Raw genomic sequence first — 25586 nt, 5'->3', positions numbered from 1 at the left:
CCGGTGGGATGGCATTTCGGGCAGATTAGTTGCCGCAACAAGGGAGATTTGTCGCGGGCGACTAATCTCCCCGTCTGTAACGGCCCTAAATGTTAACTGCCAAGGATGATAAGTGTTCCATTCATTATCAGTATTCTGCATCAGTCCATGAGAGGTCTTGGTTCCTATATAAGTTGTACACAGAGACATTCTGCTTGATTGGCGAGGAAGACAATTATCTGCTCCCCATGAAGCCTTTGCAAGGACATGCAGCATTGCACAACAGGGAGAGGGTTGTGTGCATGCCAAGTATGCTTGGGGTGTGTTATGAATGTGATTATGTTTGTTGGTATGGAAGTAAACTTTATTGGCACCAATCTCTTCCTAGCAAGATTTCATTTCCTTTCCAACCAGCAAAGCATGCATTAAACATTTAAAGGGGAACTCCAGCTTCCACACCAAAATTAAAGAACCCCATACAACGTAGAAATCCCTAATATTCATATTAGTTCCTTCAAAAAGTATAAATAAATACCATTTTTATATGCTGACATCCAGCTGCAAAACTGTTCTGATTTTTCTGCATCATTTGAATCCTGGCATGGGAGGAGGGACTTAAACACTGATGTAACAAATTGTAACAACTTTTTCACAGTTTACAGAAAGCATGCAGGAACTACATATCCCACAATGCATTGCACTGTGATGCTCCTTTCCTTAGTGACATCATCTGTGCAGGGAATTGTGGGATTTGGAGAAGGCAGGCAACTACTGTTTTTTTTTTTTGAGTCTCAAAGTAGCCAGTCAGATCAGCAGGGGAACAGGGGGCGGGGCTTAGGTAACTGTACCAAACCATAATAACCATAATATTACATTAAACATCATGAAAAAGCTGCCTGTTGAAATGATTACTTTTAAAAAAGTTTTAATTGTGTTTGGGTGGAATTCCCCATTAAAAAACACTGTAATTTTGGGTAACTAGTGATATTAGAGTTGCAGCCTCCCTGGCATCACGTTCAGGGGCCATGATTAGCTGCTGTCTTTTTCTGGATTTGATAATTGTGCTTTAACAGAAGCATTTTGTTCTCCATGTATATTCTTCTTGGAAAGGTCTATTCTGCAACCCATTAGTTTAAAGGTTCCCCAACAATAGGGCTGCCCCCACACCAAGAATCTTCATACTATGGATATAGGGGTCCAGCCAGAAGGGAGGAATGTAGAGCTGCCCTGGCCCCTCCATAAATGTAGCAGGCTCACTGTAATGATGTGTTTTCATGGAGGTATATCTGTAACCTTGTTATGTGTGGGTGGGATTGATAAAATAGTGCACTCAAATAGGATCTGAACCCAAAAAGTATAAAAACCCAGTGCCGAGACTACATAAATGTTCAGTGTTTCTATATTCTGTGTAGTAAAAGGTTAGGGTCCTAATGAGCCCAAACCAATGACTTTGGATAGAAATGTGGGTTAAAGAACAGAAAGGGACATAAAGTAGAGATCTCTGACACTCCAACAGAAAGGGGGAAGTAATACTAGGAATAGATACCTAAAAGAGTCAACAGATACTTGTAGAATATGTAACAGGGAACGATTCTGTGATGAGTGGATGGGCCTGACGTCAGGCTGCATAGAGTAGGAAGTTGTTGGAGAGATGCTTAGCGAGGCATTTGTAGACAATATGGTATGTTCAAACAGTTTAGAGTCAAAAAAAGAAGGACTTGAACAGAACTTGGAAGATGAGTAAATTGAAAAGAGAACAACAGAAATAAAAGGGTTTTTTTTAAAAAGATGGAAATGTGCACAATGTGGACAACTTGATATGGAAATAAAAGAAAAGAGTGAAGGAAACCACAGGGATAGGCTCAAATGAGCTGGACGTGGGGCTTGCACTAGTGACACGTGTACATGCTTTAATATTGCTGATAGCACTAATGTGTAATATAATGTTGTACCAGATGTTGTTATTATATTTCTTAAAGCAGCAGTATCCTGGGCAGTAAGAGCAGTCGTTAGGCAGTAAGTAGGTTTGCCACATTTTCTTTCTATATTTTTAAGCATTTCCCCTATTAATAACATAAGCATCACGTATCATATTTACCGGCCAGGCCAGTAAAATACCTGTCAGGTGGCAATATTAGCAGTAAGAGTAGTCATTAAAAGGTTAAAAATAGCAATCAAGAAATAGGGGCTAAATAAATGAGTCTGAGAGTTGATTATAGATGGTGTAGCAAGCTATAGCTTTGGTGTAGCATTATTTTCTGGTGTTAAAGTCAAGATCAAATTGTCTCGCCAGCCATTTGCGTAGAGCAAACCAGTATAATGACAGGGAAAGGTTGATGCAGTATGGATGGGACTTCTGTGAATGGGTAGTGGCTGGCAGTGAGCAAACTTTTCCCTTTTCACTTCACCCAAAAATTCTGAAACTGTGGAAAATTTGTAAAACCACAAAAAACTTTGCAAAACTGCAAACTTTTGCCAAAATGGGAAGGTTAACATTACAGCCAAGCCCCCATATGTAATAAAAGGCACTACATTTGCCCAGTAGCAGTAACCCATAGTAACAAATAAGATTTTTGCTTTTAAACAGATGGCCAGTTCTACCTGCTGATTGGTAGCTACAGGCTACTGTACCTTGTGCCTTTTAATACCCAACCCTAAAGGTGTTTTTGGTGGCCAATCCAGATGGTGTGCCAGGTTTAGCTCAGGCTTCCTGCTCCCTGTGACTGATACATGGCAGATGGCAACTAAGCGCTCACATTGGACATGCTAATCTTGACGCAGAGATGTGGCAGGCAAATCAATCTTGATACATTCTGTTTTTTTCTGGAGAAAAATGGGCACAGGATGAAATATTAGTGCCAGATTCGCTGCTGAAGAAGTTTCGCTACAGATCTTCACCAGACACAAAGTTTGTTCTTGCCTAGTAGTATAGATCAATCTATAGGGGTAGGTTGCAAGATAACTAGCTGTCATGGGAAAGTGCTAATTCCAGAGTATCTAGTGATTTTATACAGCCACCTTTTGCAGCAATAACAGGATTAGGTACTGTACTCTTACATGTATTTCTATTCTATCATCTTGCCCACTGTAAAGTGCCTGGGGCTCTTGGAATAGAGATTTGGTTCTTGGGAAGCCATTTCCCCTAAAGCTGCATCTCACTGGCTGTAGGAAGCTGCCTCTTCTAGTATATTATTAAGAAAGGATACATTTTGTGAAGGTGAATTATCCCTTCAAGAAAATGTTGTTGCTGCTATCTTGCTTTAAACAGAGTGGTACCTTGAGCTGCATGCCCAGTGGCATCGCTTGATTGTCTTCTTCACAATGTATAGAAATGTGTTTCATAGTCCCAAAGGCTTTCTTGGGTGTAGCAAATCAAAGCTGGTGCGGGCAACATTTGGAAAAGAGCAAAGTTTTCTTGCTACGGCAAGCTCAAAATATTGTCATGTCTACAAGAGGAGTCCTATGTAAGGGTATAAGAAGCACATAATGAGCAGGCACTCAATGAGCAGTCTATCAAGGCAGAAATGTAAAATACAAAGTAAGAAAAAGCAAAAAATGATTGGTACCAACAGCAGAGGCAGCCTTATGTGTTTTGTGTTATGACAGCACTTATTCACAGGCTGCCTATATGTGTGCAAGCGTCTTGAGACCTTGGTGAGTTGTGGACATGTTTTATATTTTGAATAAGGAGCCAGCCAGCCTGCCAATTAGACAAGAGGGCTCATTTAGGGCAGTGGCACACGGGGAGATTAGTCTCCGTCTTCGTTGTCACGGGCGACTAATCTTCCTGCAATGCAATCCCACCAGTTAGAATGTAAATCGCTGGTGGGATGGCATACGCATTGCTTTGGGCGACTTCGGGACATCGCAGAGATCCCACCGGCAATTTACATTCTAGCCAGTGGGATGGCATTGCAGGGAGATTAGGGCAACTTATCTCCCCATGTGCCACTGCCCTTACAGTTGTGACTGCAATTGCAGTCATGCAAAAGTGGCGTAGCCTTAATGTGAATTGACACCATTCCTTTAGCAAAGCCACTGCTTGTAATTCCTACATAGTTGTGCTCAAGGTCACAGCAATACTCCACAGTCCTCAGCAGAGCGCTCGTGTAGTGGCAGAAAATCACAATCTCGCTGCATAGATTGGCGCAAGGTCTGGACTGGGATACAAAATAGGCCCTGGCAATTCATCAACATTTATTTATATAGCACCAGCAAATTATGCTTTAGTTTAGACCAATCGAGATACATTGAAAATGTTTCCCTTAACAGATGGGTCTTTAGGGAGCATTTGGAAGGAAGGGTATAGTCTTGTGGGTCGAGGCATAAAGTTCCAGAGGCCGGCAGAAGCCCGGGAGAAGTCTTGCAGTCGGGAATGGGATGAAGTGCTAAGAGGAGAAGGGAGGAAAAGGGAGGCAAAGTCAGAAGAAAAGCATAGGTTGTGTGAAGGAGTGTATTTTGAGATCAGAGCTGAAATATAGGGAGGGGCTTCATTGATAAGGGGCTTTTATGTGAGTGATTTGACTCTAAAGGAGATTTGTAGCCAGTGAAGAGATATGCGTAGGGGAGCAGCTGATGTGGAACTGTGAGATAGGTGAATGAGTCTAGTAGCAGTGTTTAGTACAGATTGGAGTTGTGAAAGGCTATGTGTTGGAATGCCTGCAAGAAGTAAAGGTGGCCACACACGTGGCGATCTGACGATGTCGCACGAAAGATCGTCAGATCCGCCACTAACCTTCAGGGCTGAAACAGGCAGATAAGGAGGTAGAAACAATAGGAATTCTACCTCCTTCTGCTGATTCAGCTCTGAAGGCAGATTTTGGTCAGGCGCCTTCTATGGTGCCCAATCAAAATCTTTTAACTGGCCCGATCGGCGAGTCGACCGATATCAGCAGCTATCGGTCGACTCGCCGACTTGCCATACACGCACCGAATATCGTACGAAACGAGGTTTCGTACTATATTATCGGTGCGTGTATGGCCAGCTTAAGTTACAGTACTCAGGGCAGAAAATGATAAGACACTTACACAGAGGCCCAAACAGCCCCCACCAGCCCAATAAATAGTGACTATGGTACCTTACAGCAGCCCCTCTGGCATTTGCCAGAACCCATGGATTGCCAGTCTGTGTCTGCATCCAGGCCTGATTGACACATCAGAACACATAACCTTTGGCTTCTGTTAAAGCTAAACAATATACAACAAATGGAAGCTGGGGCACAAATTACAAAAAGCGGAGTTACCCGGAAATTGGTTAAAGTTAAAAACAAACATTTAGTCCAGTCTTATTTACTCAAATTCTGCATCAGTTTGTTATATAGAAAGGACAATTAATTGCAATTCTATTCCACCTCTTTATTGTCATGCGTCACAGTTGCAGGTGTGCAGGTTGCATGTAGAGCTGCAAGTCTATATAACTAATAGCAACCAACTTTGCTGCCATATTGCATCTTATATTTTCTTTGTGAGGCACACTGGGAGCTGTAGCTGGGAGTCCTTACTGTAGTTCTTGCTACCTGTGTCCTACTGAGACTAAGGTCTGACCCGCCTCCCCATTCTTTCCCCTCACTGCCCTTGGCTCCTTCATTATTTATCACTCCTGTTTCCGTATTGTTTTTACTTTTCTTTCACCCCTTCCCTCCCATCCCTTTGCTTGCTGTATTTTGACATTCTGCTCCTCCCTCTGGGTTTTTTTTTTTTCAAATACCTCTTTATTTAGCTTTTTTATTCTTCAGCACATCCTCAGACAATATTTCCTCATTCCCCACATTCTCTCTCCTATATACTGTAATACCCTCCATGTGCAGTTATACACACCATATCAATTGTGGCTAATTTGCACATTTCCAGTTAAACTACATCTCCCAGCATGCTGTGAGTAATTGTTTAGCAACTACTGGAATGTATCAGGTCGTCGGCATATCAGTAGTATTATAATTCCCAGCATCCTCTATTTCTCCATCCTTACAGGAAGTTTCCACTCTTTATCCTTTCTCATTTTCTGCTCTGTAATATAGTGCGCAGTGTATGCCTTACTGTCAGTGGCGTGTATATTATATATATTCCATGACCAAACAGGACTCAAGTCAACTGCATTAATATAGGACACAGAATTCCAAAGTAACGTAATATCCTATAACATATATTAGGTTTTCAGTAGTTGTTAAAATACATTATTTTTTATTTTGGAAACTATAAAAATAATAATACCTAGTCTAAGAATGTTGCCAGGCGGTAGCTCCAGGGTTCCCTCAGAGCCTGGTGTCAATAGATGCAGCACTCTTGTGGCTAAAGTGTTGGGCACAGACACCATTGGAACGTCAAACGCCAGAAATTATGCAGGAAGACTGGAAAAATATATGGTGCATCTGCGTCTGATTTGTAACAAAGCTCATGTGCAGTTGCATCCATTTTGATGCTGGGTGCGCCAGGTGCGGCACAGTTGCGCCCCCAATGGGAAAGAACAGTGCATTGTTGGGAAAATGTGACGATTGTGTCCAAAATTGCACGGTGCTTTCTTTGTCTTAGTAAGTCATTGTGGGAACACTGGGTGTGTTTGCACAGATAAAAAGGGTAATAAAAGGGTAATAACCACTTAATGTTAAAAGCCAAAGATATTTTTATTGCTTTGTTAACAAAGGGTCAGATTACAACACACACAGAGGATGTGGCCAAGAAATTTGACAAAAAAACATGGCTGCCTTTTAGAAAGATATGGCAAAACTTGATCTTGTTGCAAACATGGCCTAAAAGAAAAACTGCGGCCCCACATTTTTGGCTTCCGGAATATGGCAAAATATGTAATTATGTATTATATTAATATTATATAATAAAATATAATAATGTTCTCACAATGGCTCAGCAAATGTGTTTTTATCTTTTCCTTTACCTTATAAATTCCTCCTTTTTTCCCACCCACCAGATCTCAGGATGTTACAGATATACTGACGGAGGATTTGCTGCTGGTGAGATTTTTGATTTATTATTTTTTCTGGATCAGTAAGACAAACACCTGTATCTGTATGTCTTGCCATATGTTGTGTCAATGCTAGTGGATTTGTTAGTTGATCTTGTGCTTTTCTCTGCATTAGTACCCACCAAGGCAGAGATTAGGGGGGGGTCTATTCACTAAAGGTGGCTCGAGTCTGAGATAAATTTATAAATGTGGTCCTAATTCTGTTGTTGAAGTTGAAGTTGCTGAAGTGCTGAGCGAGCAGGGAGTCTCATTATGTGCAGGCACGCTACATAAAATTTTGGCACTCCCCCAGTGATTAGGCCTTTCCTTCTACTTTAATATCACATCTGTGTTAAAATGTATGGTATCACCAAAATTAAAAGTGAGTGATCAACAGAGACCCATATCAGCATTCTCCTCCTCATTGTCAGGGCCGGATTTCTCTTCGGTGCGCCCCGAGGCCGCCCCTGTGGGAGTCCCCCATGCGCATGCGCGAACGCGCACCCCAGTGCGCATGCGCGAACGCGCCCCCAGTGCGCATGCGCAAAGCGCCCCCAGTGCGCATGCGCAAAGCGCCAGCTCCCCATTGCGCATGCGCAAAGCGCCAGCGCATGCGCGAACGCTCTTTTTAACTCCCATACGGAGCAGTGGGGAGAGGTCCCGACTGCTCCGTATGGGAGCAAAATTAAAAAATGTTCTTGCGGCGGGGCGGCATGCCGCCCCTAAACTTCTGCCGCCCTAGGCCCGGGCCTTTGTGGCCTCTCCACAAATCCGGGCCTGCTCATTGTTTAACAAAACTTCATTTCACACCTCCATTAGTTGCATTTTTTAGTAGTAAAACTTTATTAACCCCTACTGCATGCTTTCAGGGCTAGAATGTAGGTGCTTGCTGGAGGCTATCACTGTCAATGTAGCAGGACAGGTTTATCTAGCCCAGTTTCCAGAAATCAGTGGGAACCAGAACATCTGCTGGGATTTCTCACATTAAAGTGGCAATTTGAAAAATGAAAAAATGTCAAGTTTTACTCAGTGTATAAGTAATTTGTTCTTGTTGATTTCCATGATATTTTACCTTTAATAATCAGGAAAGAGTCCCAGCTCCCATGCACTGGTTAGCACCATGGTAGGTTAAATAGTTACTCACAATATTTGGTTAATATCTAACCATTATGAGATCATTGCGAGAGGCAGTGGATTTGAATGACTTTCAAAATGTGATGGCGCAGATTCTGTACTAAGATTCAAAGCAATCTGTAACTATGTAATCACAAAATACAAGGAGGTTGCCACTCTGCAGTCACTGCCAAGGTACAGTTAAATATCCTTCATGGCTTCTGATAAATCACAGAGTGACAAGAATATTAAGGAAATTACAGAATATGTTCTTTTTAGTAAGATATGCATTGTAATAACATATATAATAGGAATGACCTTCTTGTATAAGGAACACCACACTTGGCTGCCCAAGGTTGAGAGTACTTGAGCTGTTATATACAGGTATGGGATCCCTTATCCGGAAACCCATTATCCAGAAAGCTCCGAATTATGGAAAGCCTGTCTCCCATAGACTCCATTTTAATCAAATAATTCAGAATTTTAAAACTGATTTCCTTTTTCTCTGTAATAATAAAACAGTACCTTGCACTTGATCCCAACTAAGATATAATTAATCCTTATTGGATGCAAAACAATCCTATTGGGTTTAATTCATTTTTTATCGATTTTTTAGTAGACTTAAGGTATGGAGATCCAAATTAAGGAAAGACCCCTTATCTGGAATACCCTTGGTCCCGAGCATTCTGGATAATGGGTCCTATACCTGTACAGATTCAGGTCTTTTTACAAGGGCTTATCTCTAGTTGATCCATACCTCCCAGAGAGACTGAAAGCGCAACCATAACTTATTACTAGTTGTTGAACTGCATTAAAGGGGTTAACTTTTAGTATGTTAGAGAATGGCCTATTCCTAGCAACTTTTCTATTAGTCTTCATTTTTTATTCTGTTTAGTTTTTTAATTATTTGCCTTTTTCTTCGGACTTTTAAACTGACAACAAAAAAAACTATCGCTATTGTTACTTTGTATTGCTTCTCTTTCTATTCAGGCCCTCTCCTATTCATATTCCAGTCTCTCATTCAAACCAAACTGGAGAGTTGAACAAGAAGCTAAATAATTTAAAAACCACAAATAATAAAAAACATGACAGACAATTGTAAATTACCAAGGAATCTCACTCTGTACAACATAGTAAAAGTTAATTTTAAGGTGTTAGTCCTGAATGCACCCTTTATCTAGTCTTGTATGTAAAAATCTATCCAAAGCAACATGTAATGCATGTGTCAATCAACGGGATAAACCCCAAAATATTGCAATTTAATGCCAAGAAATATTCCCTGCACAATTTGATAATTCAAAGGCTTATTCACTATTTTTGGCAGTTACTATCATCTTAGCTTATACTAGCACTGGGGTGAAGTAGAGACAGAAAAAGACTGGGGCAAATGTGTGTCCACATCATTATTGAAGACCTATTTTAAACTAAATAGTCAAGGCTCTAGATCAGAGTATGCGTTTGTATGTACTGTATCTTAGTTGTTTGCTGTGTCCCTCCTAATAACTTCTGTAAATGAGGATCTCCTAATATCTAATATATAAATACACCATGGGGCAGATTTATCAAAGTACGAGTTTGAATCCCGAAATGGGAAAAATTCGGATTAAATATGATAGTTTCTAATGATCGGAAATGTCACGAAAATGCTTAGTCACGATAATATCGTAATGGCGTTCTGAAAGTGACAACATTTTCGTATCCGAACAATTGTAAACGGCCCAAGGAAAGTCTCCCATAGGACTCAATGGCACTCTGCAGCTCCAACCCGGCCCAAGGAAAGTCTCCCATAGCGCTCAATGGCACTCTGCAGCTCCAACCTGGCCCAAGGAAAGTCTCCCATAGTGCTCAATGGCACTCTGCAGCTCCAACCCGGCCCAAGGAAAGTCTCCCATAGGGCTCAATGGCACTCTGCAGCTCCAACCTGGCCCAAGGAAAGTCTCCCATAGGGCTCAATGGCACTCTGCAGCTCCAACCCGGCCCAAGGAAAGTCTCCCATAGGGCTCAATGGCACTCTGCAGCTCCAACCCGGCCCAAGGAAAGTCTCCCATAGGGCTCAATGGCACTCTGCAGCTCCAACCTGGCCCAAGGAAAGTCTCCCATAGGGCTCAATGGCACTCTGCAGCTCCAACCCGGCCCAAGGAAAGTCTCCCATACAGGGCCGCCATCAGAAATCACGGGGCCCCTCACAAGAAAATTTTCTGGGCCCCCCTCCCACCAGTACAAAAGGACTCACAGCCAGCAGGGCCCCCCTAATACATGGTAGCCAGCAGTGCCCCCCCCAGTACATTGGTAGTCAGCAGGGCCCCCCCCCCGTACATTGGTAGCTAGCAGTGCCCCCTAGTACATTGGTAGCCAGCAGTGCCCCCCCTAGTACATTGGTAGCCAGCAATGCCCCCCCTAGTACATTGGTAGCCAGCAGTGCCCCCTAGTACATTGGTAGCTAGCAGTGCCCCCCCTAGTACATTGGTAGCCAGCAGTGCCCCCCCTAGTACATTGGTAGCCAGCAGTGCCCCCCCTAGTACATTGGTAGCCAGCAGTGCCCCCCCAGTACATTGGTAGCCAGCAGTGCCCCCCTAGTACATTGGTAGCTAGCAGTGCCCCCCCTAGTACATTGGTAGCCAGCAGTGCCCCCCCTAGTACATTGGTAGCCAGCAGTGCCCCCCCTAGTACATTGGTAGCCAGCAGTGCCCCCCTAGTACATTGGTAGCTAGCAGTGCCCCCCCTAGTACATTGGTAGCCAGCAGTGCCCCCCCAGTACATTGGTAGCCAGCAGTGCCCCCCTAGTACATTGGTAGCCAGCAGTGCCCCCCTAGTTCATTGGTAGCCAGCAGTGCCCCCCTAGTACATTGGTAGCCAGCAGTGCCCCCCCTAGTACATTGGTAGGTAGCAGTGCCCCCCTAGTACATTGGTAGCTAGCAGTGCCCCCCCATAGTACATTGGTAGCCAGCAGTGCCCCCCCCCAGTACATTGGTAGCCAGCAGTGCCCCCCCTAGTACATTGGTAGCCAGCAATGCCCCCCCCAGTACATTGGTAGCCAGCAGTGCCCCCCCTAGTACATTGGTAGCCAGCAGTGCCCCCCCTAGTACATTGGTAGCCAGCTGGGCCCCCCTATTACATTGGTAACCAGCAGTGCCCCCCCTAGTACATTGGTAGCCAGCAGGCCCCCCCCCCAGTACATTGGTAGCCAGCAGCCCCCCCCCCAGTACATTGGTAGCCAGCAGGGCCCCCCACCCCAGTACATTGGTAGCCAGCAGGGCCCCCACCCCAGTACATTGGTAGCCAGCAGGGCCCCCACCCCAGTACATTGGTAGCCAGCACAGCACGGAACAGCACAGCACGGAACAGCACAGCACAGCCCCCGGCCTCTTGCCGTCTTCAGCGGCAGCTTCCCGCTCCTCCGGCGAGGTAGTTCCTCGACGACGCCTCTGCACTTCTGAGTGCCGGCAGACGACAGGCCCTTTTATAAGGTTGCGCCCCGTGCGTACTGGCGTGCATGTACGCACGGGGCGCAACCAATAGGATCACCCGCTGACCACCAATGACAGGGCCCGGAATTGATTTAAGGGGGCCCGAGCTATTAAGAAAACTGTAGCACAGCCGGGCCCCCTTTTAAGGTTAAAATTGTCCGGGCCCGGGACGAATGTACCCCCTGTGCCCCCCTGATGGCGGCCCTGCTCCCATAGGGCTCAATGGCACTCTGCAGCTCCAACCTGGCCCAAGGAAAGTCTCCCATAGGACTCAATGGCACTCTGCAGCTCCAACCTGGCCCAAGGAAAGTCTCCCATAGGGCTCAGTGGCACTCTGCAGCTCCAACCTGGCCCAAGGAAAGTCTCCCATAGGGCTCAATGGCACTCTGCAGCTCCAACCCGGCCCAAGGAAAGTCTCCCATAGGGCTCAATGGCACTCTGCAGCTCCAATCTGGCCGAAGGAAAGTCACGATACCGAAGCTTGAATGAATCCGAAACTTTTATACTCGTTGTGACAAATAAGATTTTGGCGGACAAATTGTCGCAAAGTATGAAAAAGTTGCACAAATTAATGAAAAAGTTGCAAAAAATAAGCACAGTATGAAAACTTAGAAAAAATACAAATTTTTTGTATTCGTAAACAATCGTACTTTGATGTATGCACCCACTTGTTGTTGTGTTATGTGTTATTTCCCTTTGTCTCTTCCAGGCAGATCAGCAGGTAGAACCAGTAAAGAAGCTGGCTCACCTAGTTGGAAAACGTCTGGTCAGTTGTTTGCAGGCTCCTGCAGGCTCTGATAGGGAAAAGAAATTGGTGAGTATGGACCTTAGGCCATCCTTTATGCTTTATAAAATAGACATTTTCCATATTATTCTATATGGGATGACTTATAAATAAGGAGTACTGCCACTTTTATAGCTCTCACCCCATAGTGTGTTGGGCAGGTTACTTTACCCTGCTCTACAGGACTGATATCGACCAATAATATCTTTGCAGAAGAAGCTGGCTCTTTCATCACTTTCATGGACAATGGCAGAATGTCTCAAGGAAATTGACAGCGAATCAAGGATGAGGTGAGACACAGTATGTCAAGAGCTGTATCATACTTTTAGTATGTTATAGAATGGCCACTTCTTAGCAACTTTTTAATTCATTTTTTTTTTTTTTACTTTTTAAAAAGCTAAACAATTCAAAAACCACAAATAGTAAAAAATAAAGATCAACTGCAAATTTTTTTAGAATAGCACTCTCTACAACATTCTAAGTTAATCTAAAGAAAGGTGAAAAACCCCTTTAAAGGAGAAGGAAAGGCTAATAAAGAGGTAATCTCAAGCTGCAGGCATACCTTCAGTTGTCTTCAAGTCTCTCCATATTTCTCCTGTTCAGAAAATCAGAAGCCAAACGAAGAAAAAAATGCTGAGCTGTGTAAAGAAAGTTCCCATAATGCCTCACTCCTGCACAGTGTACATGCTCAGTTAGTTAGACTATGAGTCAGCTTCCTGCTGATTTGCTCAGATCCACATTCCTAAGGTGGTGGAGTGAGTTCTTAGCTTGAGGGAGGGGGGAGCAGGAGAGAGCAGAGAGCAGAGAGCTGTGTGTCTCTGGCACAGGAATTACAGACACAACTAATCATTTGACAGGGAACTCAGTGCAGCGTTTCTGTGAGTTCTTATGGCTGTATTTACATAGACCTTTCTGATAAAGCTTACTTAGTTTTTACCTTACTTTCTCTTTAATGAAAATATTGTACCTTTTAGCCATAAACAATGCATGAACAATACTGTTTAACCCAAAATTAACTCACTGGCCTAGTAACCCAGTACTTATGTCATTAGACCCATCTCATGAATCTAAAACACTGTTGCTTTGTGATTAACCCAATTATCATGGAAATCCTAGCAGGCATCCAATGAAAGGGTTATTTTTCTAAACTTCTAAACACTGCTGATGTGGGAATAAACGCTGATTTACTTGCAGAGAGCATGTGTAGGCCTGTACCTCTTTGTCTGGATTCTATGTCGTTACAAATGTTGTTACAAATCCCTGCCCTAACTGCACGGAAAGGATTCTAGAATAAGCTGAAAGGTGTCCTAGGTGAGTGTATGAGGATCCTGGAAAAAACCCAGAACTGTACCCTCTTTCTTTCTTCTCAGGAGGACCGTGGAGATGGGCTGCTGTGTAGAGGGAATTCTGTCACAAGACCTAGCAGATTTTGAAATCAGCCTTGAGAGGGACGTGTTACAGCCACTCGCCAAACTGAGTGAGGTAAGGCAGTCCTATTGGCCCATTCCCTTTATCAACTCGAACCTATCACATTGTCATCATCTTTCCGTCATTTACAGGGGTCTCATACAACCTGTCTTTACTATTTCCATATCTTTCGGCTATTGTTCCTTTCCAGAATATTGGTTACTATAATGAATATGTCTCTTGGTCTTTACACCAAGTATACTTATATAGCTTCTTAGTATTTGCACTAAATCTTCATTTTGCTCATTTTTACACAATTATTTTCCTCGGCAGTGTAAATGACTAAATATATCCCCACAGGAAGATCTGCCAACCATCCTGAAGCACAGAAAACAGCTCCAGAAACTGATTACAGACTGGAACACTGCCAAGAGCAGGTGAGATGTGCCTCAAGTTGGTGTTTCTGTAATATATTATCCATTATATCCATTATAATTGTTACTCTTCACTTCTATGGGTTACTCTCACCTCTATCACTCTCCTCCAAACCCTTACCTTTTTGGACCCATATATTAGCAGAGATTGTATATTGCAGTAGGGCAGTTTCCCTATAGAAACCAGTCTGCAGTAGTTTGGATCTGACTTTCACAAGTTAAAACATGAAAGCAATTTAACATTTTCCATTCCTACTCTTTGTATCTTAAATATGGCTCTCACTCTTTAAAGTATTATAACCTTGAACACCCTGCTTGTACAAGAGTACTCAGGAAAACTGCCAACACAAACTCCTTCCCTAGAAGGTTATATAACTTAGAGGCTTATTTATCAAAAAAGTTTTCCTTTTCAATTCAAACAAACTCGAAATTTCATCAAACTTGAATGTTTGCTTATTCTTAGAAATTTAAATCTGAAAAACTTGCAAAAAACTCAATTGCATCATAATTGTATTTTCCCCATTTTCAATGGGTATACAAACTTTTTCTCCTTTGAAAACTAGGAAAAAGTCAAATTAAAAAGAATCACTTACATTTGCCCTAGGGCAACTCCCATTGACTTCTACATAAACTCACAAGCTTCATTAGAGTTTTTCGGATTTTTTGTGCTTAATGAACATTCAAGTTTTGGAAGTCCTAATCTGTGAGTTTTAGCTCCAAATAATTTAAAACCAAATCAGCTCCTTACTGTTCTTGCAGTGAACAGTCCTTAATGTGAATATGACTTGAGTTCTTCTACATTGGTGGGAATAAATGAGACTAATGAGTCAAAAAGGAAACAAATTTATAAGCAAACATAGTGCAGCCTGTACATCAGGAACAGGGATATCAATACCGTGTCAAGAAGCAGGAAAACAAACACCCATGTGGGTGAGGTGGCTACTCACAAGACACAGTATGGGCTAACAGAAATATGATATCACTCCAACTTGCAGCTCAGCAGTAAAGTGTGACTGAAGTTTATCAGAGCACAGGTCACATGGCTGTGGCACCCTGGGAAATGAAGAATATGGCTAGCCCCATGTGAAATTTAAAAAAAAAACAGATTTCAATGCAGGATTCTGCTGGAAAAGCTCTATTAACTGATGCATTTTGAAAAAAAAATCACTTTTATATGATGTACAACAATCAAAAACTGAAAAAATACAGCATGCATTGTCCTAAATTGTGCATAGGACATTACAAAATTGTTTGCAGGACCAAGCAGGCAGCTATCACAGTTTTTCTCTCTTCAACTAGACAATATTGCTTGAAATGGTCGTTTTCGCTGATGGACAAATCATACTGTCAAGTGATCATTTCATGATATAAATGGTCATTGAATAAAATCTTTTACAAATCTGCACATGTAGATATGTCTGTACCTATTATACTGTAATTACTGTAACTATGCCTTTGGGATAAAGCGCGCTGCTGAAAATTTGGGCTTAGCCTATCAGGAGAGCCGGCTAATATCACTGGGCATGCACACAGGCCTCATGGGGAGTTGACAGCTCTGTTGTGATGTCTGTAGTCAAATAGCCCTGATATATGAAGTTTTCTCAACGTGTTATGCCAGTAAACTCCCACCTATTTGCAACTCCAGCAATTGAAAATGCCCTGGAATCCCTTGATAAGCAATACAGTACATGAACACTGCTCTAGAGACAGCGCTGCCTGACAGATGTACCCAAGCAAAACTTAAGGGTATGTAGTCTGTTGCTGGTGTACACTGGTATACTGGTTCCACACATATTATCAGTACACTCCCTGCCTTGTGTGTTTGGGTATAAACATGCACATTACTGCAAGATTTGTGCATTTGATGAGACCTTTTTCACATGTAAATGGCTTCATTTTGACAGTGTCACTATAATATTATGAATGTTTACACCACCCCCTCTTCATACCATCCTCTCTCTCTTAACGCCCAGATGATATCTTTTCTGCTATAGTTGTATATACACGGATATTTGCTCAATATATCATGCTGATATCATGTTATTTAGAGATATCACAGAGGCTGCGCCCATGGGGCTACATTTTAATTAAAAAAAATAAAAACCTACTCTATATTCTGTTACCGTATAGGCCTATGTATACTATACTATACACATTAGTATACAATTTACTCAGTGGTATACATGCTATATAGGGCATGGTATGGACACATAAATAATCTTGGCATAAAAACAATATAATTCATGTTCATTCATTCTGTGTTTGTTCTGAGTGATATATTCAGTGCATGGTAATAGAATCTAAGCTCATACTTCCAAACCTATTTCTGTTCCACAACAGGCTGTCTCAGATCCAGAAGAATATAAATGCCGGGCAAGGAGGGGGCAGCACAGGAACAGCAGCAAAACTGGAGAGTCTCAAGGAGGAGGAGGACGAGCTAAGGAGGAAACTAGAACAGAGCAAGGTGTGCACATGTAGCCATAACAGTCAGCCTTCCAGAAAATACTTCACCTTGAATTTAAATATTTCTATCTATCTCTTTCACCTTTCTCACTCCGTACTTGTGCCACCACTCTATCCACTTCCCTAGCAGGTATTCAAGTCTTTCCTGATCTTTATTTAACCATGCGCCAAGTGGTGACAAACTTTAGCATTAATATGTGCATTACCCCTTTATGTTGGAAATATGAATTCATGATTGGTATATGATACATTTCCCAAAGCATTGCTGTATGTGGAAAATGACAGTTACTGGTAGCAGAAATCATTGGCTATCCCTATACAATTAGTGGTATTTCCCATGAATGAATGAACTATACATCCAAAATGCAGAACTGCAAACTAAGGCCATTAGGAAATCTGTACATTTCTTATACACTGGTTTGTTCTATATAAGTTTTTTTATATACAGGTACAGTATTTGTTTATTAGTGGAACCCTCTTTATAATGTTTGTGTGCAGCATGTGTTTGTTTGCTAGTATGTGTAGAGCAGCCAGGCACACAGTGCAGAGTATCGCAATTTAGAGCATCATGCCTTAGCTTTTGCATTGGTTGTTGGGAAACCATTATGTTGTGGATAACCCTGTAATCAAACAACCTTGATCTAGAGGATATATTGGATCATTGGCTACTTTAGAAATGAATGGATGTACATTTTACAACAGACTGGTTATGTTGTTTTTGTCTGGTCATTTAATTGTTGTAGAAAAATGTAAAAAAAAAATTGAAATGCTGTTCTTTTGCTGTAGGATGAGTACATCGCTGATCTGTATAACTACACCACCAAGGAGAAAGAGTGTGAGAGATATTTTATTCAGGTAAGTTTCACACTGTTATCTATAGATGCACAATACACCGTTTGACTCAGAAACACAAAATATGTAGCAACATTTTATAAACACATCTTTGTGGCACATACACACAACAAGGCACATAACCTACTCACTAAAGTTTTTGTCTGTATTTTAGCTACTGGAATTACAGGCTGAATATCATAAGAAGTCGCTGAGTCACCTGACAGATGCCCTGGAGGAACTAAAAGACCTTCAGAAAGAAACAGGTTAGAAAAACAGTGAAACATTCTGAGCAGAGTTGAAAGAGACAGAACAACAACAGAAAGAACATCTGAAATATCCAAAGCTATAATGATCACATCTCCCTTTCTTTCCCGTAGTCCAGGATTCAATAGAGCAGGCATCTGCAGAGGTGTATGGAGTCCCCCTGGAGACCCATCTGGCCAAGTTTGAGTGTGAAATTGCTGTGCCCATATCTGCCTGTGTAAGGATGCTGCTTGCCCAAGGAATGCAGGAAGAGGTTCGTTTATAACATGAAAACACAGGTGTCGTCTCAGGCTTGTTTGGTAGATTTTTTTTGTGTGCTGCTGTTATGCAAGCTAGTAAACATACTGTATAGTGAAACATTGTGGCCACATACCTAAAATACTATAAGTAATACACTGGCTATAAGAAATTGCACAGCTTATTAGCAGCAATGATCCAAACTTGTCACGGGGGTCACCACCTTGGAAAGTGTCTGTGACACTCAGTGGGCTCTGAGCAGCTGCTGAGAAATTCAATTGTAGCAATTTATCAAGCAGAAAATGAGGTTTGTCTGTCATATAAGCTGATGCTACAGGGCTGATTATTAAAGTCTGATGCTGATTGCATTACTAATCAGCCCTATATTGTGACATTTATATTCTATACATACAGAATATTGTGAGTGGGTCCCTAAACTCAGTAAGTGACAGCAGCACAGAGCATGTGCAGGGAATCAGCAGATAAGAAGATTGGGGGCTACTGGGGGTATATTTGGGGGCACAGATCTTCCCTGCTAAAGGGCTGTGGTTGCCTTGGGCTGGTACAGAAGCCCAAAACATAATGTACAATATTTCTGCACTACCTTTTTAGTTAGGCTTCAGTTCTTCTTTAAGACTGTAAGTAACTAATGTAGTCTTCTTTGTACGTAGCAAGATAGTGTCCATCACAGTCAAGGGAATGCTTTGACCAGCAAGATTCTTCCATTCATAAGGTCATCAGTGCCAAGGATTCTAGATTCTGATGTGCTAGTGTACTATAAGTGTTCTTAGGATGATTGACTGGCAACCTAGCCCACATCTAGTAGGGCAGAAAATAGGATCATGTATATATAATAGCCATGTATATCCTGTAAATTATATCATTATAAAAAGGTGCTTAGTTATGCCATCCCGTATAATTGGTGCTTACATGACTGAAACGTGTGTATTATAATAAATAATGTACCCACTGTCACCTTAGAGTTCCATGCATACATACATGGAAATATAAACATATACATTCATACATGTCATACCTAAAGTCAGAAACACCAGCTACAGCAATATAAAAGAACTGTGCCACTGACCCTGCATGTAATGCCTTTGCCCTGCCACAAAAAGCCATCAGGTAAGAGCAACACTTGAGATTTTAAAAGAAGCAAAACAGAGCTTTACTCATTTAAAATACTGACTGGATACACAAAGATACACAAAGGGCCAAACAGCCCCCCCCCCCCCCCAGCCCAATAAATAAACTGTTTATGGCATCTTACAGCAGCCCCTCTAGCAGTTGTCAGAATCCACAGATTGCCAGTTCAGACCTGCTAGGAAGGGGAGTCACCCCAGGTGCGCTGCCTCGCTTATTTAACCCATAGCTTGCCATATACCATATACCCCGCCAAACACATCAGACTCACCAACATATAATAATCCACCCTCTCTCAGTTATATTACTGTTTATATGTGCATGTGCTTCTTTCTGCCTTGGGCATCACCTTATTTTGTCAACCATAATAGCTCTGATCAGTCTCATAGTCTGCATATTCCAACCTACCTCGAAATGAAATACAACCTCTGTCTCTTTTATCCCTTAATACATTCATCTGCACGTTACTCCCCAATTGACACATAACACATTACCAGGTACCAAATCACTTGAAAAATCAGCGACACTTCTAATGAATGCACAAGAATGTCTGCCTGCCTGATTGCAGAATGCATCTAAATGAAATACAATCAGCACAGCCCTTTTAGCTGTATTTTTTTATATGATCTGTTTTTCACCAATCTGCATCTGACACCAAATATTAGCACCACCAAATATTAGCAGCTGAAACACTTGCTTTACCTGGTAAAACTCACTCTTGTTTTGTCCAATTGCTACATCTGCCCATTTCCTGTAGCTCCCACAATACAGCCTGTCCTCCCCTTCCACCCCTCACAGCTTCTACCTTTCTCTCTCCCTCCCTCTCAGTACATTGCCCGATACATTACTATTATTACTGCCCATACATTTCAAAAATGTTGGGGAACTTACCATAACCCGCATTTTCCTTCCCGTGAAGCAGGTACTGCTGGCTGTCCTTTCCACAAAGTCACATATAATTACAAATTCAAAATGAAAGCACCACCAGCATTGGAACGCACTGTTGTGTCTTATTAAACATACTGTATCTATACCCATAATGAAAGTCAGCAATAGTATAGCAAATGCAACACTGTGCTATTTTTGTTTTGTGGTCAAGTATATATATATATATATATATATATATCATGAAGTCCCAGCTTTGCCAGTCAGTTTATAGTGTGCTTTACAAATAAAAGGCATGAACAGGTCTTATTTTCTTATTTAGCTGAAAGGTGTGTCCTATATATTAATACCTCAGTAATAATGCACACATTCATTGCACCCGCTTCTTCAACCAATAGGAAATATGTAATGGATCACAATATCTTTCTGTCGCTCCTTTCACAAAAGGTACATGCCAGTAAACCTGTACTCTATAGGGTCTCTTTCGATTGGCTGCTGGGGCCTCAGTACTGAAGAAGCTGAAGGCCTGTTTGAGAGCTGGAGCCAGTGACCTGAGCAACTTTATGTCTGAGCCACATGCAGTAGCAGGTACATTTCTATCTTCTGTTCTATAGTACTGAGTTTCTTTTTCTAATCTGCATGCTGTTTAAAAGGTTGGTTCACCTTTAAGTTATCTTTTAAGATGATATAGAATGGCCAATTTCTAGAAACTTTGCAAATGGCCTTTAATATTTATTTTTTATAGGTTTTTTTTTAATTACTTGCCTCCTCTTCTACATCTTTCCAGCTTTCAAATGGGGGTCACTAACCCCAGCAGCTAAAAAATTCTATTGCTCTGTGAGCTTATCATTTTATTTTTATTGTTACATTTTATTCCTTATCATTCTATTTTAGTCCCTTCCTATTCATATTCCAGTCTCTCATTCAAACCACTGCCTGGTTGATAAGGTAAACAAGACCCTAGCAACCAGATAGCTGCTTAAATTTCAAACAGAAAAACTACTGAACAAAGAGCTAAATAACTGAAAAACCACAAATGATGAAATAAAAACCATTTGCAAATTTTCCCAGAATATTAATGTATATCATGCTAAAAGATAATTTAAAGGAGAACTACCCATTTAAACCTTTCTATTCTCTAGCTTATAGTTGTAGCATATAAAGACAGTCCTATACTTACCTCCTGGTCAGTGCAGCTGTTAGATACAGGGCTCTTTTCCAAAACCCTTTTTCTCCTTGTTTGTACATTGCATTCAGTGCCACAGATCCATGAAGATATGTTTCACTCCTCCATTTTTCTCATGCTGCTCTAGCTGCTGGTTTTACTGATTCAATCACATGTGTCCTATGCTATACAATCATGGTTAGTTCTTCTCCTTTTACACCTATTCTCCTAAATGGTACTACGAAAAAATTGGTCATTGTAAAGTCACAGCTGTCTCAGTTTTTAGGATTGTTCTTCAGAACACTGTTTGTAGCCAAAGTAACCCCACCTAGACCAGGCTAAGACTAAAGGTCCCCATAAACTATAAGATCCGCTCGTTTGGCGATGTCGCCAAGCGAAGCGGATCTTCACCCGATATCCCCACCTACGGGTGGGCGATATCGGCGGGCCAAACGATCGAATTCTAAACGCGGCAATGGGGCAGTCGGTTAGGGGACCGCATCAACGATCCGACTGGATTTTCTAACCTGGCCGATCGATATCTGGCCAATTTCAGGCCAGATATCAGTTGGGCAGGCCCCTCGGTTCTGCCCCTACACGGGCAGATAAGCTGCCGAATTGGTCCAAGGGACGGATATCGCCAGCTATTATGTGCCCGTGTATGGGGACCTTAAGATTGAAAATAGGCCCTGGCATTTCAACTACACAGAGGCACAAAGAGCCCCCAGCAGCCCATTAAAATAGTGACTATGGCATTTTACAGCAGCCTCTCTGGCATTGGCCAGAATCTACAGATTGCCAGTCTGGGCCTGACCTGACTATGGGGGCAACATAGCAAAACATTGCTATCTGTTTGCAGCAGATAACAAACATATTGGCTTAAGGAGCTTACAAATAAATCATTACATTTAGTTACAATCCAGGAAGAAACAAATCATAACCACTATTTGTGGAACAGATTTATTGTACTTGTACTATAGTTTAATTGATTTATTTATTGTAATAAATGTTCCTTTTTTCAGGATACCAGACATGATAGCAACAGGCGAGTAGATAGCTAGTGAAGGTTATGAGTCCAGTAAACTTTAGGCAGCCCACAGCCTGCCATTTACAGCCCAATTACAACAGAAAGGCATGTTCTTTCTGGGTCCACAATCAATCAGCTATAGCACATACTGTGTGAAGGGTAGTTACTTCTGCAAAATGGTGACCTGTTTCCTTTTTCCTTCTGCTGAAAGTACTTCTGAAACAAAGATCCAAAGATCTACTTCCTTCCTAGATAGCGGTGTGCCATTGTTATCTTTAGTTCTTGTTCCCAGTATTTGGTTTCCACCAGAACACCTGCCGTTTGTTTCCCAAAAATGTTACTGGTTTAGTTCCACCCCATCATGCAACAGCTTTTCTAAGCACAGGCATACCCTATCAGTCTATCAGTCACAAATATTTATGGCATTATTTGTTATCCAGCAAAAAAACTACTGATATGTAAGCTGATTGCCTGTTTGCATAATACTAAATATTATGGCTGTGACTGTACTACCCTTAAAGGAGAACTAAACCCTAAACATGAATATGGATAGAAGTGCCATATTTTATATATATACTGACCTTATTGAACCAGCCTAAAGATTCAGCATCTCTATAGTCGTAATGAACCAGTTGTCATAGGGGGTCAACATACCGGAATATATTAGAAGTGTCAGTGACACTGCACATGCTCAGTGTACTCTAGGCAGTCATCGAGAAGCTACTCTTAGGGGTAGAAGCAAATTATCAGGCAGAAAATGAGGTCTGTCTGTCATAGAGGATGATGCCACAGGGCTGATTAATTTCTGATGCAAACTGCACTGGTTTCAGAGTTGCCATGTACTAATAATTTGTATTATTTACTAATCAGCCTTTTATTGTGACATTATATTCTATATATGCAGTATATTGTGTGTCAGTCCCCAAGCTAAGTTAAGTGAAGCAGCACAGCACATGTGCAGGGAATCAGCAGAAAAGAAGATGGGGGGGGCTACTGGGGCATCTTTGGGGGCACAGATCTTCCCTGCTAAAGTGCTGTGGTTGCCTTGGGTTGGTACAGAATCCCAAAATATTTCTAGCCTGCTTCTTTGCTAATGTTGCCTAGGTCTGGGTGGAACGAAACAGATAATGGTCCCATTTGCTTGTTACTAGCCATAATGCAGTGCTTCCATTCTAGGCGCTCTGAAATCATACCTTAGAGAACTTCCTGAACCTCTTATGACCTATGAACTGTTTGATGACTGGATGACTTGTGCCAGGTAAATCAGTCAGACATATGTTTATATTCTATCCTTGTGTTGTGTTAGTGCTGTAACTCCTCTCCTTTTGCATAAACTTTAAGCACCAAAGACCCAGAGAAACGTTTGGAATGTTATCGGGATGCGTGCAAGAAGCTTCCAGCAGCCAACTACAACAACCTCAGGTATGGATATTTTGTATTATGTCTTTACTGTTGTATCCTGCTCTGCCTGGAAAAGAGGAGAGTATAAGTAATTATTAACTAATAATTTATGTCATATGTCAAGTTTTCCGGAAAAGGGGTCATCCGGAAAAGGGGTCTTTCCGTAATTCGGATCTCCTACCTTAAGTCTGCTGATAAAATGATTTTGTTTTTAGCAGTAATTAAACCCAATAGGACTGTTTTGGGATAAAGTACAAGCTACTGTTTTATTATTAGAAAAAAGGAAACCATTTTTAAAAATGTGAATTATTTGATTAATATAGAGAGTCTATGGGAGATGGCCTTTCCATAATTCGTAACTTTCTGGAAAATGGGTTTCCAGATAAGGGGTCCCATACCTGTATACCTATACATTCTATTTTTCTCGTTCCATTTGTCTGATGAAAATATTAAGAGCTAAATGTTATTTTTACAATTGACTTCTGTCAGTGTTTTACTGGAACAGCATGTACTTTCAGCTTTGCCTAACTCTTCATTATTCTGAGGCTGGCTGGCTGCAGCCCTCCCTACAACCTGTCTTGGCCTTGCTGCAGTAGCAGTGGGTAAGGCTTAGCAGGCCAGAGAAAGCAGAACGTCATTGAGACAACAGCTTAAGATGACTGGTAAAGGAATACTCCAGGCATCGTACAGAGTGGGAGCAGAAACAACCCCCTGAATTTGCTCATAGCCTTTAACAAAAACACTTAAAAAAAAAACAAAAAAAAACCCCTTACTGCTTCTAAATGGTGTCAGACACCTTTTTTTTTTACCAATATATGCCCAGATTACATTATGTAACTTGATAAACTGTAAATCTATACTGGCTGTAGGGTGACAGCTTAAAAGCTTGCTAAGTTTTGTATTAAGGTCCCATTGCACTAAAAGCCTTTAAAGGGGTGGTTCACCTTTAAGTAAATAAGTATATATAAATGTAGTATGTTATAGAATGGTCAGTTCTTAGCATCTTTTAAATTGGTCTTCATTATTTTTTTAACGCTTTGCAGCTTTCAAATGGGAGTCACTGACCCCAGCAGCCAAAAACTGTTGCTCTGTGAGGCTACAATTCTATTGTTAGTGTTACTTTTATAACTTCGTTTTCTATTCAGGTCCTCTCCTTTGCATATACCAGCCTCTCATTCGAACCACTCCCTGGTTGCTAAGGTAATTTGGACCCTAGCAACCAGATAGCTGCTGAAACTAAAAACTGCTGAACAAATGTAAAATAACTAATAAAAAATGAAGACCAATTGAAAATTATCTCAGAATATTACTCTCTTCATCATACTTAAAGTTAATTCAAATGTGACCAACCTCTTTAAAACTAATGGCAGTCTATCAAAATGTATCAGTGTAAAGTTTGCTAAAACTGCTTCTATATTTCCTCCTATTCTGTCTTGAAGGTACCTCATTAAGTTTATGGCAAAGCTGGCAGAGCACCAAGAGGTGAACAAGATGACTCCCAGCAACATTGCCATTGTGCTTGGTCCCAACCTTCTGTGGGCTAAAAGTGATGGGTATGTATTTATTTGCACGTCTGAGACAGTCCATATACTGTATCATGCTAAACAGATTTTGTGTTGCTATAGTTACCAGGGAAGCACTCGTTTCATCATTTTTGGTTTAGTTTAAAACATTAACTTGTGCAATATATTTGCCTTAATACCAGCATAAATACTAAGAATTGAGATAATCAGTCATTTTGTTGATTGGACAGGTTAGAAAATTTCAGTCTGATAACGATAAAATCTGTATTGTGTATCAAGTCACTTTCGTACAATGGTGTCTGCTAATTATTTTATATTCAGAACTTCCTCCGATTTGTTATTTTTTGTACTTTGTCCTAAAATTTCAATGTGAATGTTACTTTTAAATCATTGCATTGAAACGTGCGATCAAGATCCGAACGTTTATCTGAGCATGGATAGGCAGCTTAAGAGGGTAGCGCTTAATAATTTGCCAGCAACAAAAGCTGAAAATTAGTGGGTA

At 41.4% G+C, this 25586-nt stretch overlaps 1 protein-coding gene across 1 annotated transcript in view; it reads left to right on the top strand.

Moving 5' to 3' along the window:
• sh3bp1 (SH3-domain binding protein 1) overlaps positions 1-25586 on the top strand; it is a 40807-nt gene that overhangs the window by 2996 nt on the left and 12225 nt on the right. Inside the window, exons 2-14 of the mRNA XM_031901089.1 lie at positions 6902-6944; positions 12224-12328; positions 12512-12588; positions 13669-13780; positions 14066-14142; positions 16480-16603; positions 17389-17457; positions 17609-17699; positions 17814-17953; positions 20445-20556; positions 23337-23418; positions 23502-23582; positions 25001-25114. Of these exons, the coding sequence (XP_031756949.1) occupies positions 6902-6944; positions 12224-12328; positions 12512-12588; positions 13669-13780; positions 14066-14142; positions 16480-16603; positions 17389-17457; positions 17609-17699; positions 17814-17953; positions 20445-20556; positions 23337-23418; positions 23502-23582; positions 25001-25114 (1227 nt within the window). The remainder of the gene's footprint in view (positions 1-6901; positions 6945-12223; positions 12329-12511; positions 12589-13668; positions 13781-14065; positions 14143-16479; positions 16604-17388; positions 17458-17608; positions 17700-17813; positions 17954-20444; positions 20557-23336; positions 23419-23501; positions 23583-25000; positions 25115-25586) is intronic.

The sequence above is a fragment of the Xenopus tropicalis genome, chromosome 4, assembly GCF_000004195.4.
Source record: "Xenopus tropicalis strain Nigerian chromosome 4, UCB_Xtro_10.0, whole genome shotgun sequence".
Classification (NCBI taxonomy): Eukaryota; Metazoa; Chordata; class Amphibia; order Anura; family Pipidae; genus Xenopus; species Xenopus tropicalis.
The sequence above is the reverse complement of the archived record's forward strand: the minus strand, read 5'-3'. Positions and strand labels throughout refer to the sequence as shown.